The 17,778-nt window shown below is 39.5% G+C and overlaps 1 protein-coding gene across 1 annotated transcript in view; it reads right to left on the reverse strand.

Annotated features, from left to right (window-relative positions):
• The window catches only part of COL19A1 (collagen type XIX alpha 1 chain), a 448,270-nt gene that overhangs the window by 226,940 nt on the left and 203,552 nt on the right, over positions 1-17,778 (reverse strand). The window contains exon 13 of the mRNA XM_045161980.1: positions 14,623-14,676. Coding sequence (XP_045017915.1) covers positions 14,623-14,676 — 54 coding nt within the window. The remainder of the gene's footprint in view (positions 1-14,622; positions 14,677-17,778) is intronic.

The raw sequence follows: 17,778 nt of genomic DNA on the forward strand, positions 1-17,778 counted from the left end.
ATTTCTATACACAGTTCACAGAAAGCTTCAATTTCTAACAAGTCACTAGTCAAAATTTAAAATCATAATTTGCTGTACTCCCATATCCCATTCTTCAGTGTGTGGTATAGAAAAACTGGCAGTAAAATGATATACAACATCTGTGCTGTGGTGGGTACAGATACATTAAGTCAGTGCGAGGCCACAGTACTGCATATTAGCGCAACTTTGCTTCCTGCTAAAATTACATTAATTCACCATCTGGGAGAGCATCATCTAAAGATCTATATGAGCTTTTAAGTATCCACTTTGGCTTAAATTTGTCGATCTTGTAAATACCTCTGATTTAGCATTGATTTGGCTTTTTTAAAGCTTGCCCCTAAAATTCAAGGTTTAAATCAAAAACATTTTTGTCTCTATGGAGAAATCTAATTGGAGGGGAAAAGGGATGAAGAATATATTGTTTTCCCATCCCTCATAAAGTTGGAGCTAAAATGCAGTCTCTCTCTTGTTTTAAAGCCTGGTTTGTTTCTCTAATTCTTATTTCTTTTTTTTTACCTGGATTTATAAAGACAGCAGTAAAACTATATAAGACACAGCATATCTGATAAACATATTCATGAGTCTTCTGGACTGTTGGGTGTTTTAGTGGGTATATGGCTGATCTGATTCAGAATTTGACAGCTGTCAGAAACACCACAATAGATTTCACTGGAGATCAGTGCTACAGCTGAATGTTTTCAGTGTAAACAGGAAGAAAAGACAGCCATGTCCTATGTGGTAAATAGGAAAAATACTTTTTCTTAACACACTGGATGAGGGAAGAACAATAACAGAAAAAATATTCTGAAGCCACACAATGTACAATAAATCCAGGCATCTTACTGTTCCCAATTGAGGAATCCAGCTCTTACTGCTCTGACATTTTACAGCAAATAAACAATGCCAAATGCTATCACTTGTAGCTACCCAATATAGAAGCTGATGATGAATTTAAAGGAACAAAAGAAAACCAGATATTTAAAATAATCTTGTAAACTTTATCTTGTGAAAACTGCAATCTGATACTTTAAGAAAAACATTTAATAGATGAAAATACCTAATTGGTTAAAAAAGAAAAAACACTTTTGTGGTTGCATAAACTCCTTCATGGATAAAATTCATAGCTATGCTTTCTTCCTTTATTACCTCTGGGTATTTATAAAACAAAGATGAGTGAAGAATTAAATTATAATTGAAATGTGATATTCTCTTATTATTTGAAATATCCATTCCTTCCCATATCAAGCAACACATACTCTGTTTATACATGCCTCTGGAGTAAAACTTGGCACCAACATATTCTGAACACTTGCAGAAAGCAAATGGCCATTTCTGTGAATCAAGTCTGTTCTTAGTTCACGCGTCCATTTATTCAGTGGACATTCACTGGGTACCCTTGGTGCAGTCACCACTACAATCATCAGACCTGCACCGCCCAATATGTAGCCCAGGGCCACATGCAGCTTCTCATCCTTGAAATGTGGCTGGTCTGAATGGGGATATGCCATGAGTGTAAAACACCATTGGGTTTTCAACATTTGGTACAAAGAAATGAATGTACAGTAGCTCATTAGTAATTTTCATGTTGGTTATGTATTGAAAAGGCTTCCCTGGTGGCTCAGAGGGTAAAGCGTCTGCCTGCAAGGCAGGAGACCTCGGTTCGATCCCTGGGTCAGGAAGATCCCCTGGAGAAGGAAATGGCAACCCACTCCAATACACTTGCCTGGAGAATCCCTGTGGACAGAGTAGCCTGGTAGGCTACAGCCCATGGGGTCGCAAAAAGCTGTACACGACTGAGTGATTTCACTTTCACTTTTATGTATTGAAAAGATAATGTACATATGAGATTAAATAAGATATATTATTAAAATTCTTTTCACCTGCTTCTTTTTACTTTCTAAAATGTGGCTATGAGAAAGTATAGCATATTTATATTTGTCTTGAAATTATATTTAAAATCTATTATATACACATAATATTATATACTATATATTTTATTTATATTAGATAGTGTTATTTAGAGACATTAAAAAAAGAACAAGAAGTTCAAAAAGACTCTCATTAAGCAAATCTGAGTCAGGTTCCTCTGAGTCCTCTCCTTGACTAGGCCTCAACCCTGGCCCCTGTCCATCAATGGCCTGTCTGGCCCAGTTTTAGCAAGAATCTTGTTAACTTAATTTAGAGAGAATCCCCCAGCCTTGATGTCTGTTCTTGGCAATATTCCATTCAATGACCACCTCTCTCTATTCCTTGGCTATAAATCCCCACTCATCCTTGCTGTATTCAGAATTGAGGCCAATCTCTCTTCCCTACTGTAATACTCGTATTGTGATAATCTTGACTAAAAACTCATCTTTACCATTTTAGGGCTTCTCTGGTGGCTCAGAGAGTAAACAATCTACCTGCAATGCAGGAGACCCAGGTTCGATCCTTGGGTTGGGAAGATCCCCTGCAAAAGGAAATGGCAACCTACTCCAATATTCTTTTTTAGGGAATTCCATGGACAGAGGAGCCTGGCGGGCTACAGTCCATGGGGCTGCAAAGAGTCAGATACAAGTGAGCGACTAACACTTTCACTACTTTTTCACCATTTTAGAAAGTGTCAGAATAATTTTTCCCTTAGCAAAGTCAGATTTCCTGCTGCAGCGGAATTCATGGTGTCGAGGAGGGTGACTGACAGTGACCAGGTCCACAGGCTGAGTGTGCTGAGTGCAGGGCAGTGAGGGTAGCAGCTGGAAATGGGCTCTGTGTAGAGGGAGCGTTGTATAGGATCCAGCCTTGCACCGGTCCTGGGAAACAGTGTTGGGGGAGGTTAAGGGACCAGCAAGCACAACAGCCCCCGGATGGAAGGAGTGTCATTAGCAAGTGAGGAGGTGAGGAGTGGGACGTGAACTCAAGGGTAGTCAGGGGTCATGGCACATAGAGAACTGTAGGCTGTGGAGAGAAGGCAGGGTTTTGATCTAAGAGCAAGGGGAAGGCATTTAGGGTTTGACGGTGTTTCCCAAAAAAGAGAGTTCTGGCTACAACATGAAAATAGATTGCAGGCAGCAAGAGCAGAAGCAGAAAGGGGCTCTCACAGCTTTGCAGACAAGAGAACAAGATGGCCAGAAGTGGGAATGGAGTTGTAGAAATGCTGGAGGTGGGCCCTGGGAAAGGAGGGACTGAGGCTGGTTTGTACTTGGCTTCAGAACTGGCTAGGAGGCTGGGCTGTTTACTAAGCTGAGAAGTATACTAAAGAGGGATCTCTTCTCTTCATGTTGGTAGAACATCATCAGCGGGGTGGGGGGGGGAGGACATGAAGAAAGAAATAGCTGAGAAAGACAGTGAATATTCATTTCTGCAACAAATATTATGGAACATCTATACACATGTGAGACAGAGCCCTGTATTACCATGAACAGATGAGTAGGAAGAAATTATTATGAAACAATATTCAGGAAAATGATTAACTCTGGAGTGGGCATGGCATTATGTTGAGTTCTGAGTACATTCTACAATTCATAATCATCATATATGTTACACATTACAAAAATACTATTTGAAGTATAAACTAGTACATTAAATATTTTCAACATTCCTACCTGACAGACCAACTGTAATTGCAACTTCTGGAGAAGGGACTTACTTGTTGATGCATCAAGCAAGTACTTGAACTATCTCTGGTTCAATCATCTATGGTCAGGGACAGTTCAGTTATGACCCCATGAACCACAGTACGTCAGGCCTCCCCATCCATCATCAACTCCCGGAGTCCACCCAAACCCATGTCCGTTGAGTCGGTGATGCCACCCAACCATCTCATCCTCTGTCATCCCCTTCTCCTCCTGCCCTCAATCCCTCCTGGCATCAGGGTCTTTTCAAATGAGTCAGTTCTTTGCATCAGGTGGCCAAAATATTGGAGCTTCAGCTTCAACATCAGTCCTTCCAATGATGAATATTCAGGACTGATCTCCTTTAGAATGGACTGGTTGGATCTCCATGCAATCCAAGGGACTCTCAAGAGTCTTCTCCAACACCACAGTTCAAAAGCATCAATTCTTCGGTGCTCAGCTTTCTTTATAGTCCAACCCTCACATCCATACATGACCACTGGAAAAACCATAGCCTTGACTAGACGGACCTTTGTTGGCAAAGTAATGTCTCTGCTTTTTAATATGCTGTCTATGGTCAGGGACAAGGTGTGGTAATAAAGCAACCAGCCACAGGCAGACGTAAACACTGAGGGCTATGATAAATGTGCCAGCAGGCGTGAAGGGGGCAGGTCCCGGAGATGCTTAACTCTCCTGGAGATGCTCATGACTTCAGACATGTGGAGTGTTCAGAAGAGTCAATAAAGGATTCATGCATTTTTTTCAAGTAAGTTATTTAAGTTTCCCTATAAAACCTGGGTCTCCTGCATTGCAGGCAGACGGTTTACCGTCTGAGCCACCAGGGAAGCCCCATAAAATAGGTATAAGTAATAGTTGTCTTTATGGAAACAATCTAAATGTCCATCGACAGATGAATGGATAAGATGTGGTACATATATATAATGGAAGACTCCTCAGTCATAAAAAAGAATGAAATAAGGCCATGTGCAGCAATATGGATGGATATAGAGATCGTCACACTGAGTGTAGTTAAGTCCAAAACAGAAAGACCACTACCGTATGATGTCACTTATATGTGAAACCTAAAATATGACACAAATAAACCTACCCATGAAACAGAATCACAGACATAGAGGACAGACTGGTGGTGGCCAATGGAGAGGCGGCTGGAGGAGGGGGGGTTAGCAGATATAAGCTTTTTATATAGAGAATGGATAAAAAACAAGGTTTTACTATATACACAGAGAACTATATTTTTATGATAAACCATAAGGGAAAAGAATATATATAAAAAAGAATGTATGTATGCATATAACTGATCACTTTGTACAGCAGTAATTAATAGAACATTGTGAATCAACTGTACTTCAATAAAAGATAATATCTGTCTTGAAAAGTTGTTCTGACACTCATCTGTTTAAAAATACTTGGCACATCTAAGGTACTTGATTAATGTTGCTTGTGCTTTTCAAGCTGAATTCCAAGGGATACTTAATTGTTCTGTCCAGTTTTGTAGTCAGTTTGATGGACATGTAACAACTGTCCTTTAACTCACATAGAATAAAATGCAATTGGGAAGTACTGCACTCATCAAGCCTCTACTTTTGTCATTGGCCACTGAAGTGCGTCCATGGAGCTCATGCAGCATGTTGTTAAGGTCATGGCATCATACCAGACTCTAAGAAGCAGATCAGTCATGCTTTTCTCAAGTGTGATTTTTCTCCTCATGTGACACTAGAGTTGCTATCAATGGCTATTCAGTATTGGAGGAAAAAAGACATAGCACTCACCATAAAGCATACAGAATCGAATGAAACAGACTCTGAATTTAATAATGAATAAGACAGGCATCTATTACCACTGTTCTCTATAAAATGTTTGTATATAAAGATATTCAAAAGCACAGTAGTGGGCTCCATATGTTACGAGAGGCAGGTACTCTTATCCAAATGCAAGATGAACTTACTTACAAAACAGACAGATTCAGAGACTCGCAGACATAGAAAACAAACATGGTTACCAAAGGAGAAGGGGTGGAGGGATGAATTAAAAGTTTGGGATTAAAATATATGAATAGATAACCAACAAGGGCCTACTGTATAGCACGGGGAACTCCACTCAGTATCTTGTGATAACCTATAATGGAAATGAATCTAAAAAATAATATATATCTGAATCACTTTACTGGATACCTAAAACTGAGAAAGCATTGCAAATCAACCATATTTCAATAAAAAATTTAAATGCACAATGAAAGCTGAAGGCCAGCATCACAACTAGAGTTATAAAAGCAGGTAGACTATGAATTAATTTTCATGGCAAGAGCTGCTTACTAACAGTATGTAGCATCTTTAAAGATCATTTGATACAAAGTAATGGTATTTGTTAAAAACATTTACCCATCTATTCATCATTTTCCTCATCCTCTATTGACTGCTGCTTTTTCCCTAGCAATGGTACCAGCTGTCGGCAGCCAATATTGCAGCTTTGTGATTCCAACATTTTTGTATTCAGTACACAGATTGCATTGGTGTAAGGAGATTAATGTGACAATTTTAGAAACATCAGATGCTATAATTCTGATAAGAGTTGTTTGAAAGACAATAATAAAGTTGCAGAGGAAGAGACAAAACTGAATGATTGAAATTCACTTTTCCAAGATTATATAACTCCACAATAAATGAAAAGATCTATCTATCTCTATATCTATTAGATAAAATGTGTTTTCTAACTCAGTTTCTAATAATAGCAAATGTTTATATAGCTCTTCTGTATGCAAGACTCTGACTTAAATGCTTTATGTTTGATGACCCCTTTAATCCTAAAAAACAAAAAACTGAGTTAAGTGCTTTTAATATTATTATTCCATTGTGCAAATGAAGAAATAGGCACATAGAGAATGAAGAATGTGCTAATTAGTACACCAGGTGGGCAGTGGCAGAGCTGGAATTTGAGCCCAGATTGTTGGTTTCAAGGATCACATTAACTTTATGAGATGCTCCCTCAAGTGTGTACTCAGATGCCAATGTTGAACATATCTCATGGTAGGTCACAGTCAAAATCATTTAATTATAAACTAGAATGTGTGAAAAGTCAAGGTCTTATATTTTGAAGGCTAAATTTTAGCAACTCAAAATTTTGACAATTTCAATGTTTGATATGCATTATTTAAACTATAAGGTAAATATGAGCCCAATATCCCAGTACCATGAGGATCAATCAAATTTCTCTCTCTCTCTCACATACACACAGTCAAGAATGCACTGAGAAAGATATTAAAGCAATTTTTTGCCCTAATGACTAAGAGTTGTTACTGCTGAACATGAAGGATGCTATACATTCTGCTTTTGCAAGACAGTCCCATGAGGCAGAGTACCATCTTGACCAACATGCAAGAGTGTCCCATTAAGAAAGCTGAACTGCTGCATACTTCCCTTTAAAGGAGGTTTACATTTTCCAAAGTGAGCTTGTCCACTATGTGGGAAAGCTGGCACAGAAGAAATTATTACCAAAAGGTACATCAACATATGTTTAATATATAAGAATAAAGACCATCAAAAGGCTCTGAATTCATTTCATGGGAATGTTAAATTCTTTTAATTTTCTCTGAGGTATTAAGTAGCTGCAGTGAGCTGACGTATTGAGTCTGTGTTCCAACAGAATATTCCTGAAATTATGATCTCCATCATGGCTTGACTTCAGTACAGACCGAGATAGCTCTTCTAATGCCTTTCATTCCCTAAGAATGTGTATCTACACTTATTGAAGGCAGAGTGAACTGTCTTAAATGCTGAGTGATTTTGGTTTGTGGAGTCAGTTTATTTTAGCATTGAAAAATAGACAATGAGAAATGTGGTGTGACTTAGCGGGGAAATAGACTTTTCGGTCAAACAGGGGTAAAGACTCACTTTACCATTTTCTAAAAGAAAATTTCTTACTTTCCTAAGCTCTATTTCTTTACTCTAAAGATAGGGATACTCTTAGCTCCTGCATTTTGTAGCCATAAAATTGAGGTAAGGATTGAATTTAAAATTCCTCATGAAACCAGTTTTTGAAGTATGGCACAATATTTTTTTTTAATTTTATTTTATTTTTAAACTTTACATAATTGTATTAGTTTTGCCAAATATCAAAATGAATCCGCCACAGGTATACATGTGTTCCCCATCCTGAACCCTCCTCCCTCCTCCCTCCCCATACCATCTCTGGTATCGTCCATACCAACTCTGGGTCGTCCCAGTGCACCAGCCCCAAGCATCCAGCATCGTGCATCGAACCTGGACTGGCAACTCGTTTCATACATGATATTTTACATGTTTCAATGCCTTTCTCCCAAATCTTCCCACCCTCTCCCTCTCCCACAGAGTCCATAAGACTGTTCTATACATCAGTGTCTCTTTTGCTGTCTCGTACACAGGGTTATTGTTACCATCTTTCTAAATTCCATATATATGAGTTAGTATACTGTATTGGTGTTTTTCTTTCTGGCTTACTTCACTCTGTATAATAGGCTCCAGTTTCATCCACCTCATTAGAACTGATTCAAATATATTCTTTTTAATGGCTGAGTAATACTCCATTGTGTATATGTACCACAGCTTTCTTATCCATTCATCTGCTGATGGACATCTAGGTTGCTTCCATGTCCTGGCTATTATAAACAGTGCTGCGATGAACATTGGGGTACACATGTCTCTATCCCTTCTGGTTTCCTCAGTGTGTATGCCCAGCAGTGGGATTGCTGGATCATAAGGCAGTTCTATTTCCAGTTTTTTAAGGAATCTCCACACTGTTCTCCATAGTGGCTGTACTAGTCTGCATTCCCACCAACAGTATAAGAGGGTTCCCTTTTCTCCACACCCTCTCCAGCATTTATTATTTGTAGACTTTTGGATCACAGCCATTCTGACTGGTGTGAAATGGTACCTCATAGTGGTTTTGATTTGCATTTCTCTGATAATGAGTGATGTTGAGCATCTTTTCATGTGTTTGCTAGCCATCTGTATGTCTTCTTTGGAGAAATGTCTATTTAGTTCTTTGGCCCATTTTTTGATTGGGTCATTTGTTTTTCTGGAGTTGAGCTGTAGGAGTTGCTTGTATATTTTTGAGATTAGTTGTTTGTCAGTTGCTTCATTTGCTATTATCTTCTCCCATGCTGAAGGCTGTCTTTTCACCTTGCTAATAGTTTCCTTTGATGTGCAGAAGCTTTTAAGGTTAATTAAGTCCCATTTGTTTATTTTTGTTTTTATTTCCAATATTCTGGGAGGTGGGTCATAGAGGATCCTGCTGTGATGTATGTCAGAGAGTGTTTTGCCTATGTTCTCCTCTAGGAGTTTTATAGTTTCTGGTCTTACATTGAGATCTTTAATCCATTTTGAGTTTATTTTTGTGTATGGTGTTAGAAAGTGTTCTAGTTTCATTCTTTTACAAGTGGTTGACCAGATTTCCCAGCACCACTTGTTAAAGAGATTGTCTTTAATCCATTGTATATTCTTGCCTCCTTTGTCAAAGATAAGGTGTCCATATGTGTGTGGATTTATCTCTGGGCTTTCTATTTTGTTCCATTGATCTATATTTCTGTCTTTGTGCCAGTACCATACTGTCTTGATAACTGTGGCTTTGTAGTAGAGCCTGAAGTCAGGTAGGTTGATTCCTCCAGTTCCATTCTTCTTTCTCAAGATCACTTTGGCTATTCGAGGTTTTTTGTATTTCCATACAAATTGTGAAATTATTTGTTCTAGCTCTGTGAAGAATACTTTTGGTAGCTTAATAGGGATTGCATTGAATCTATAAATTGCTTTGGGTAGTATACTCATTTTCACTATATTGATTCTTCCAATCCACGAACATGGTATATTTCTCCATCTGTTAGTGTCCTGTTTTCTTTCACCAGTGTTTTACAGTTTTCTATATATAGGTCTTTAGTTTCTTCAGGTAGATATATTCCTAAGTATTTTATTCTTTCCGTTGCAATGGTGAATGGAATTGTTTCCTTAATTTCTATTTCTGTTTTCTCATTATTAGTGTATAGGAATGCAAGTGATTTCTGTGTGTTGATTTTATATCCTGCAACTTTACTATAGTCATTGATTAGTTCTAGTAATTTTCTGGTGGAGTCTTTAGGGTTTTCTATGTAGAGGATCATGTCATCTGCAAATAGTGAGAGCTTTACTTCTTCTTTTCCAATTTGGATTCCTTGTATTTCTTTTTCTGCTCTGATTGCTGTGGCCAAAACTTCCAAAACTATGTTGAATAGTAATGGTGAAAGTGGGCACCCTTGTCTTGTTCCTGACTTTAGAGGAAATGCTTTCAATTTTTCACCATTGAGGATAATGTTTGCTGTGGGTTTGTCATATACAGCTTTGATTTTGTTGAGGTATGTTCCTTCTATTCCTGCTTTCTGGAGAGTTTTTATCATAAATGGATGTTGAATTTTGTCAAAGGCTTTCTCTGCATCTACTGAGATAATCATATGGTTTTTATTTGTCAATTTGTTAATGTGGTGTATTACATTGATTGATTTGTGGATATTGAAGAATGCTTGCATCCCTGGGATAAAGCCCACTTGGTCATGGTATATGATCTTTTTAATGTGTTGTTGGATTCTGATTGCTAGAATTTTGTTAAGGATTTTTGCATCTATGTTCATCAGTGATATTGGCCTGTAGTTTTCTTTTTTTGTGGGATCTTTGTCAGGTTTTGGTATTAGGGCGATGGTGGCAATATTTAAAACCACCACCACCACCACCAATGGAATAAATAACAGCATATGATTCTTTACCCCTACTCAACATTCAAAAAACTAAAAACATGGCAACCAGTCCCACCACTTCATGGCAAATAGATGGGCAAATAGTGGAAACAGTGACAGAATTTATTTTCTTTGGCTCCAAAATCACTGTGGATGGTGACTGCAGCTATGGAATTAAAGGACACTTGCTCCTTGGAAGAAAAGCTAGGGCACAGCTAGATAGTATATTAAATATCAGAGATACCACTTTGCTGACAAAGGTCTGTATAGTCAAAGCTATGCTTTTTCCAGCAGTCTTGTATGGATGTGAGAGTTGGACTATAAAGCTGAGCACTGAAGAATTGGTTCTTTTGAACTGTGGAGTTGGAAAAGGCTCTTGAGTGTCTCTTGGATATCAAAGAGATCAAACCAGTCAATCCTAAAGGAAATCAACCCTGAGTATTCATTGGAAAGACTGGTGTTGAAGCTGAAGCTTCAATATTTTGGCCACTGAATGCAAAGGGCCAATACATTGGAAAAGAGCCTGATGCTCTTGAGGGCAGGAGGAGAAGGGGGTGACAGAGGATGAGATGGTTGGATGGCAGCACCAACTCCATGGACATGAGTTTCAGCAAACTCTGGGAGATAGTGAAGGACAGGAGGCCTGGTGCTTTGCCATGGGACCTCTTTGCCATGGGACTGCAAAGAGCTGGACATGTCTGAGTAACTGAACAACAGCAAAGTGGTTTTGTAATAGAAGGGAAAAAGAGAACTGTCATTACTTTTTCTTATCCCTCCTTAGTCATGACTCTTGAATACCTTTTGCAAAATTAAGGAAAAGAAAATGATATCAACTATGTGTTAATTAAGTAACCAAGTGAGCAAATATGCTTTGTCGTGCTTTATAATGTACCTAATGACCTATAAGAGGCAGTGATAGCGCTGAAGGAATAACACACTTGTGGGTGGGGGTATGTGAAGGACTCTTCCCAGATCATTGTCAAAGAGGAAAGGTCACACTGCCCACAAGGCCAGGAGCTCTCTCAGCAAGACTGTTTTAGATCTGAACAAGTAGAAAGCATGAAAATATGTGTGTACAACTGATTAATTCTGAAAAGTCAAATCACCTTACTTTCAGATCCCATAAAAAAAATTTCCAAATCTCTTAAGTTAACATGAATATATTTCAGGCTTCACTTGCTCAAACCTCCTCTCAGTTTTGAGTGTTTGGATAAATTCTTTCTCTATTTCTACTCTAATGCTATCTTAACAAACGTCTAGAAATCTTTGTTTTGCTCCTGTATTCCAGGGAGCCACCATACATGTAGCTTGGTTACCTTTTGCAAGTGGAGTTAATCTCTCTCAACACTCCTATGTTTATCAGAAGATAACATCCTTCCATAATGAATGGTCGAAACCTTGGGCTATTTTTTGCTGCAGCCAAGCACCAAATTGCATATATTCAACCTCTGCAATATCACTGTGCCCTCTCTTCCATCTGTTTCCCTGGTTTAGGTTCTAATTACTTGTATTTTAGGCTATTATAATAATATCTTAATTTTTAATATGAAAATTTAGCTAACAACTACTCCTTTTTCACTCCAAACATTTACTAAGTACTAACAGGAGGAGAAGGGGATGACAGAGGATGAGATATCTGGATGGCATCACTGACTCGATGGACGTGAGTCTGAGAGAACTCCGGGAGCTGGTGATGGACAGGGAGGCCTGGCGTGCTGCGATTCATGCGGTCACAAAGAGTCGGATAAGACCGAGTGACTGAACTGAACTGAGCAATTCCAAGAAATGGTCTTTGTTCTCATAAAGAACATGATAGAAAGAACAGAGCCACAGGCAAAAGCTTCATTTCTGTCCATTTTGTAGAACACACTGCAAAAGGAATCTTCATGTGAACACAGCATGATCCACATGCCCCCCTTCAGAGGAGGGAGGGCAAACCTCCACACACAGAGCACTGTCCATGCCCAGCTCCAGCTGGATGGACTCTCACTGTGTTTTCCCTACATGCAACTGGAGTCCCAAAAGCCCGAATGAAGGCTTCAAATTCCATCGTACTTTTCAAGACTCTAATCCTAACCAGTCTTAATGATCTCTTTGTATTAGATGAGAGGACATTGCAGTGATGGGGACTTCAGAACCCAACAGGCTCTGAGAAGTGATTTTCTCGACAGGTGACAGAACTGGGCACACATTCAGCTCTGCTTCCCACCGTAGAACTCTGACCACTACACCAGGTATCGCCAGTGACAGGGCAGTGGGGAATTAGTAGCTCTATTACCTGCAGGGGCCAATGGCCAATGGCCATCCAGCAGCCTACTGTGCTGTAAAGAGGCAGAGAGATGCAGACTCCCCTTGCTCCAAGACACTGGTGCTAACTCCCTCTTTCTGGTGGAGAAAAATCCTTTTAAGAAGATAGGAACAAGAAGCATGTCATATTAAAGGTGCAAATAGGGCTTCTTAGGAAGTAAGAGAAAGAAATCTGTGGGGTCCAGAGACTCAAGCTTGGGTCAATTAGTCGGGTTAGCTTCTGGGATAGTTCTCTTTGGACCCCTCCCCCTCCAGGGGAAGGAAAATTATGACAAGTCTAGACAGAAGATTAAAAAGCAGAGACTTCACTTTGCTGACAAAGGTCTGTATAGTCAAAGGTATGGTTTTTCCAGGAGTCATGTATGGATGTGAGAGTTGGACCACAAAGAAGACTGAACACTGAAGAAATGATGCTTTTGAATTGTGGTGCTGGAGAAGACTCTTTGAGAGTCCCTTGGACAGTGGGAGATTAAACAAATCAATCTTAAAGGAAATCAACCTTGAATATTCATTGGAAGGACTGATGCTGAAGCTCCAATTGGGGTCACCTGATATGAAGAGTTGACTCACTGGAAAAGACCCTGATGCTGGGAAAGACTGAAGGCAAAAGGAGAAGGAGATGACAGAGGATGAGATGGTTGGATGGCATCACTGACTCAATAGACACGAGACAGTGTCTCTTGGGAGACAGTGAAGGACAGGGAAGCCTGGCCTGCTGCAGGCCATAGGGTCACAAAGAACAGACACGAAGTGGGAACTGAACAATAACAACAAACCCTCCAGGTCTTTGTTCACAGGCCCCAGGATTACAGTGTTGAGCCTCCCTTCCCTCTGTGCTGCAGACCAGATGGATTTTACAACATCTGGGCATTAGGGAACCCAATCTAGCTTATTCCCTATTCCTCTGTCCAAAAGGTAAGTAGTATGGCCCTTCAGAACTTTCTTAAAACATTTTTATGAAGTGAAGAAGGGAAACCATGGGAAAAGAAATAATTCTCATTGTGGATACTTGCCTTAATAAGGAGTATATCTACAGTAAATGGTGAATCTTATGGCCTGAAAGGAGAGTAATCTACATTTAGAGGAAAATCAAGATTTAATCTACCCTCTAAATTCCATCATGAGAATACAAGTGAAGTTCCGAGGGGATAATTGCCTTGGGGTGAGGGGGCAGGTGGGAGGACTTGACGTTACCTAGGACAGGAGCCCTGAGATTGGGGAACAGGTGCAATGGAGGGGGAGTGACACAGATACACAGGGTCCCCTCCTTTTTTTCTTTTCATCCCTGAGATATGACCTCAACAGACCCGTCAGCAGGCAGAGACTGGGGGTAAGATGCAAAGTGGAGCCTGGGTCATAACACAGGTCACAGCAGCATATATGTAAAAAGAAAAAAGACCGAGAAAGGAAGAGAGAAGAAATGGAAGCCAGAATATCAAGGAAGAAAGGACCATGAAGAATGAGTATAATAAGAGGTGTATAAAACCAGGGAACTACCTGGCACTTTCGGCAGTAAAAATATCGGGCCTGCTTGGCATTGGCACCACATGTGTCCTTCAGTCATTCCCGGAGAAGGCCTTCAATTTTCTTTAGCACCAGAAATTGACCAACAATCACACAGCCCTCCCCGCTATTCCCTGGTCTGTTTTATGCTATTTTCCCTCTTTTTGGCAGAACAGTCACTGTCCTTGTAAAGCTTTTTAAATCAATAAAGTCTGTGGCCTTCAAAACAAAAAAAAAAACAAAAAAAACTGGGCCTCTACTGAGCCACACACACACACACACACACACACACACACACACAAAACAACTACCTTGATTCCTACTTTGCAATAATTGAATAATTGTAGCTAGTTCTTCCAAGGATAGTCAAGACTCAGTAGCATTAGACAATAAGCATATTTCAGTGGCCAAATGTAAACACTATGCTAGAAAAAAGAAAGTTAGGCTTACATCTTGTCCATTAATGCCTGACAAACCTGGATCTCCTTTCTCTCCTGGTTCACCCTAGAAAGAAACAATTTATACCGTGAAAAATGTTAAATCTGAAGATCTATACTAAGAGAAAATAAAAGAGTTACATTGTTTTGGTATTTATAACAACATGATTACTTTTCTAATCCCTTGAAAGAAACATTTATTAAAAAACAATTCTGAGTCCTAAAACCAAAAAGAAGTTTAAAGGTTCAAATAAAAGCTGCATAAAAATGATTAAAGTGTATAAATAGAACAAGGATTATTATTTTTTTTTCTATAAGCAACAAAGAACTTTCAGGAGGGCAATTTGGTAATATATAAAAAGGGTCTTAAATATGTTCATTTCATTGGGACCAGTGATTTTACTGCTAAGAATGAATCCCAAGAAAATAAACAGAGATGAAAAGTTTTAAGCACTAAGATGTAGAGTGCAGTGCTATTCATAGTAGTAAAAAGAGAAACATTCTAAATGTCCAGTAATAGGGAACTGGGTAAATTACAGCATAGAGATATAATGGTATATGCTCCAACCATTACAATCATGTTTATGAATTTTAGTTTATACTATAGGAAAGCTCTTATGATAGAAAAAGATTATTTAACAAATTTAGTGAATAAATGTTAATGAATACCTGTTTTTATTACTGTAAAGCTACAAGTGTTCATGCTATGCTATGCTATGCTAAGTTACTTCAGTCGCTTCCAACTCTGTGCGACCCCAGAGACGGCAGCCCACCAGGCTCCCCTGTCCCTGGGATTCTCCAGGCAAGAACACTGGAGTGGGTTGCCATTTCCTTCTCCAGTGCATGAAAGTGAAAAGTAAAAGTGAAGTCGCTCAGTCATATCCAACTCTTAGCGACCCATGGACTGCATCCTACCAGGCTCCTCTGTCCATGGGATTTTCCAGGCAAGAGTACTGGAGTGGGTTGCCATTGCCTTCTCCGACAAGTGTTCATAATGGCCACTAACATTGTTCATGACACATCTCATAGTTGCCTGTATTTTTGTTGATTACTATCTGAAAGGTATATGCTTTTATTGGTATACCCTGCATATCTATGGTGGGCTTCCCAGGTGGCACAGTGGTAAAGAATTCGCCTGCCAAGGCAGCAGATGCAAGAAATGTGGGTTCAACCTCTGGGTTGGGAAATTGCCTGTTGGAGGAAATAGCAACCCACTCCAGTGTTTTTGCCTGGAAAATTCCATGGACAGAAGAGCCTGGCAGGGTACAGTCCAGAGGGTCACAAAGAGTCAGATGCAACTGAGCGCCTGAGTATGCATGCTGCATATCTATGGTATAATTAAAAAAAAAATTTTTTTAAAGTCTGTCTACCTAACCATCCACCTATCTACCTGTGGCTAAATCTACCTATGAGTCTCAGAAGAACTAATGAAAGCAAACAAATCAGAAAAATACAAGTAAATAATCTATGCATTCTATGACTATGGGCAATTTTATTTTCTTCAGCATATTCTTCAATGTTTCCCAATTTTTAAATAAACATGTATGACTGGGAAAGGTCAGTTTTCATTCCAATCCCAAAGAAAGGCAATGCCAAAGAATGCTCAAACCACTGCACAATTGCATTCATCTCACACGCTAGTAAAGTAATGCTCAAAATTCTCCAAGCCACGCTTCAGCAATATGTGAACCGTGAACTTCCTAATGTTCAAGCTGGTTTTAGAAAAGGCAGAGGAACCAGAGATCAAATTGCAAACATCCGCTGGATCATGGAAAAAGCAAGAGAATTCCAGAAAAACATCTATTTCTGCTTTATTGACTATGCCAAAGCCTTTGACTGTGTGGATCACAATAAACTGTGGAAAATTCTTCAAGAGATGGGAATACCAGACCACCTGATCTGCCTCTTGAGAAATTTGTATGCAGGTCAGGAAGCAACAGTTAGAACTGGACATGGAACAACAGACTGGTTCCAAATAGGAAAAGGAGTTTGTCAAGGCTGTATATTGTCACCCTGTTTATTTAACTTATATGCAGAGTACATCATGAGAAACGCTGGACTGGAAGAAACACAAGCTGGAATCAAGATTGCCAGGAGAAATATCAATAACCTTGGATATGCAGATGACACCACCCTTATGGCAGAAAGTGAAGAGGAACTCAAAAGCCTCTTGATGAAGGTGAAAGTGGAGATTGAAAAAGTTGGCTTAAAGCTCAACATTCAGAAAACGAAGATCATGGCATCCAGTCCCATCACTTCATGGGAAATAGATGGGGAAACAGGGGAAACAGTGTCAGACTTTATTTTTCTGGGCTCCAAAATCACTGCAGATGGTGACTGCAGCCATGAAATTAAAAGACGCTTACTCCTTAGAAGGAAAGTTATGACCAACCTAGATTGCATATTCAAACGCAGAGACATTACTTTGCCAACAAAGGTCCGTCTAGTCAAGGCTATGGTTTTTCCTGTGGTCATGTATGGATGTGAGAGTTGTACTGTCAAGAAGGCTGAGCGCTGAAGAATTGATGCTTTTGAACTGTGGTGTTGGAGAAGACTCTTGAGAGTCCCTTGGACTGCAAGGAGATCCAACCAGTCCATTCTAAAGGAGATCAGCCCAGGGATTTCTTTGGAAGGAATGATGCTAAAGCTGAAACTCCAGTACTTTGGCCACCTCATGCGAAGAGTTGACTCATTGGAAAAGACTCTGATGCTGGGAGGGATTGGGCGCTAGAGGAGAAGGGGACGACAGAGGATGAGATGGCTGGATGGCATCACTGACTCGATGGACGTGAGTCTGAGTGAACTCCGGGAGTTGGTGATGGACAGGGAGGCCTGGTGTGCTGCGATTCATGGGGTCACAAAGAGTCGGACATGACTGAGCGACTGATCTGATCTGACCTGATGTGATGTGTATAATTTGTAAAGTGTTTAAAAATAAGAGAATATGCTGTGTGTAGAAAGAACTCATTCCGCCCTAAATGCATCGCACATTACTCTCTGTCTGTAAAGTAGTAATAGTAGTAGCAGCAGTAGTATTAATAGTTATCTCTGCTTTGTGCCACCAGGCTGATTTTTATTCTCTTCTTTATATATTCTTTTGCTCTTTGCTTTTTAAGACGATAAAAATTATTATTTTTATCTGCAAGAAAAGAAAAGCAAGTTCTTCCTG

The sequence above is a fragment of the Bubalus bubalis genome, chromosome 10 (genome assembly GCF_019923935.1).
Source record: "Bubalus bubalis isolate 160015118507 breed Murrah chromosome 10, NDDB_SH_1, whole genome shotgun sequence".
NCBI classification, from domain to species: Eukaryota; Metazoa; Chordata; class Mammalia; order Artiodactyla; family Bovidae; genus Bubalus; species Bubalus bubalis.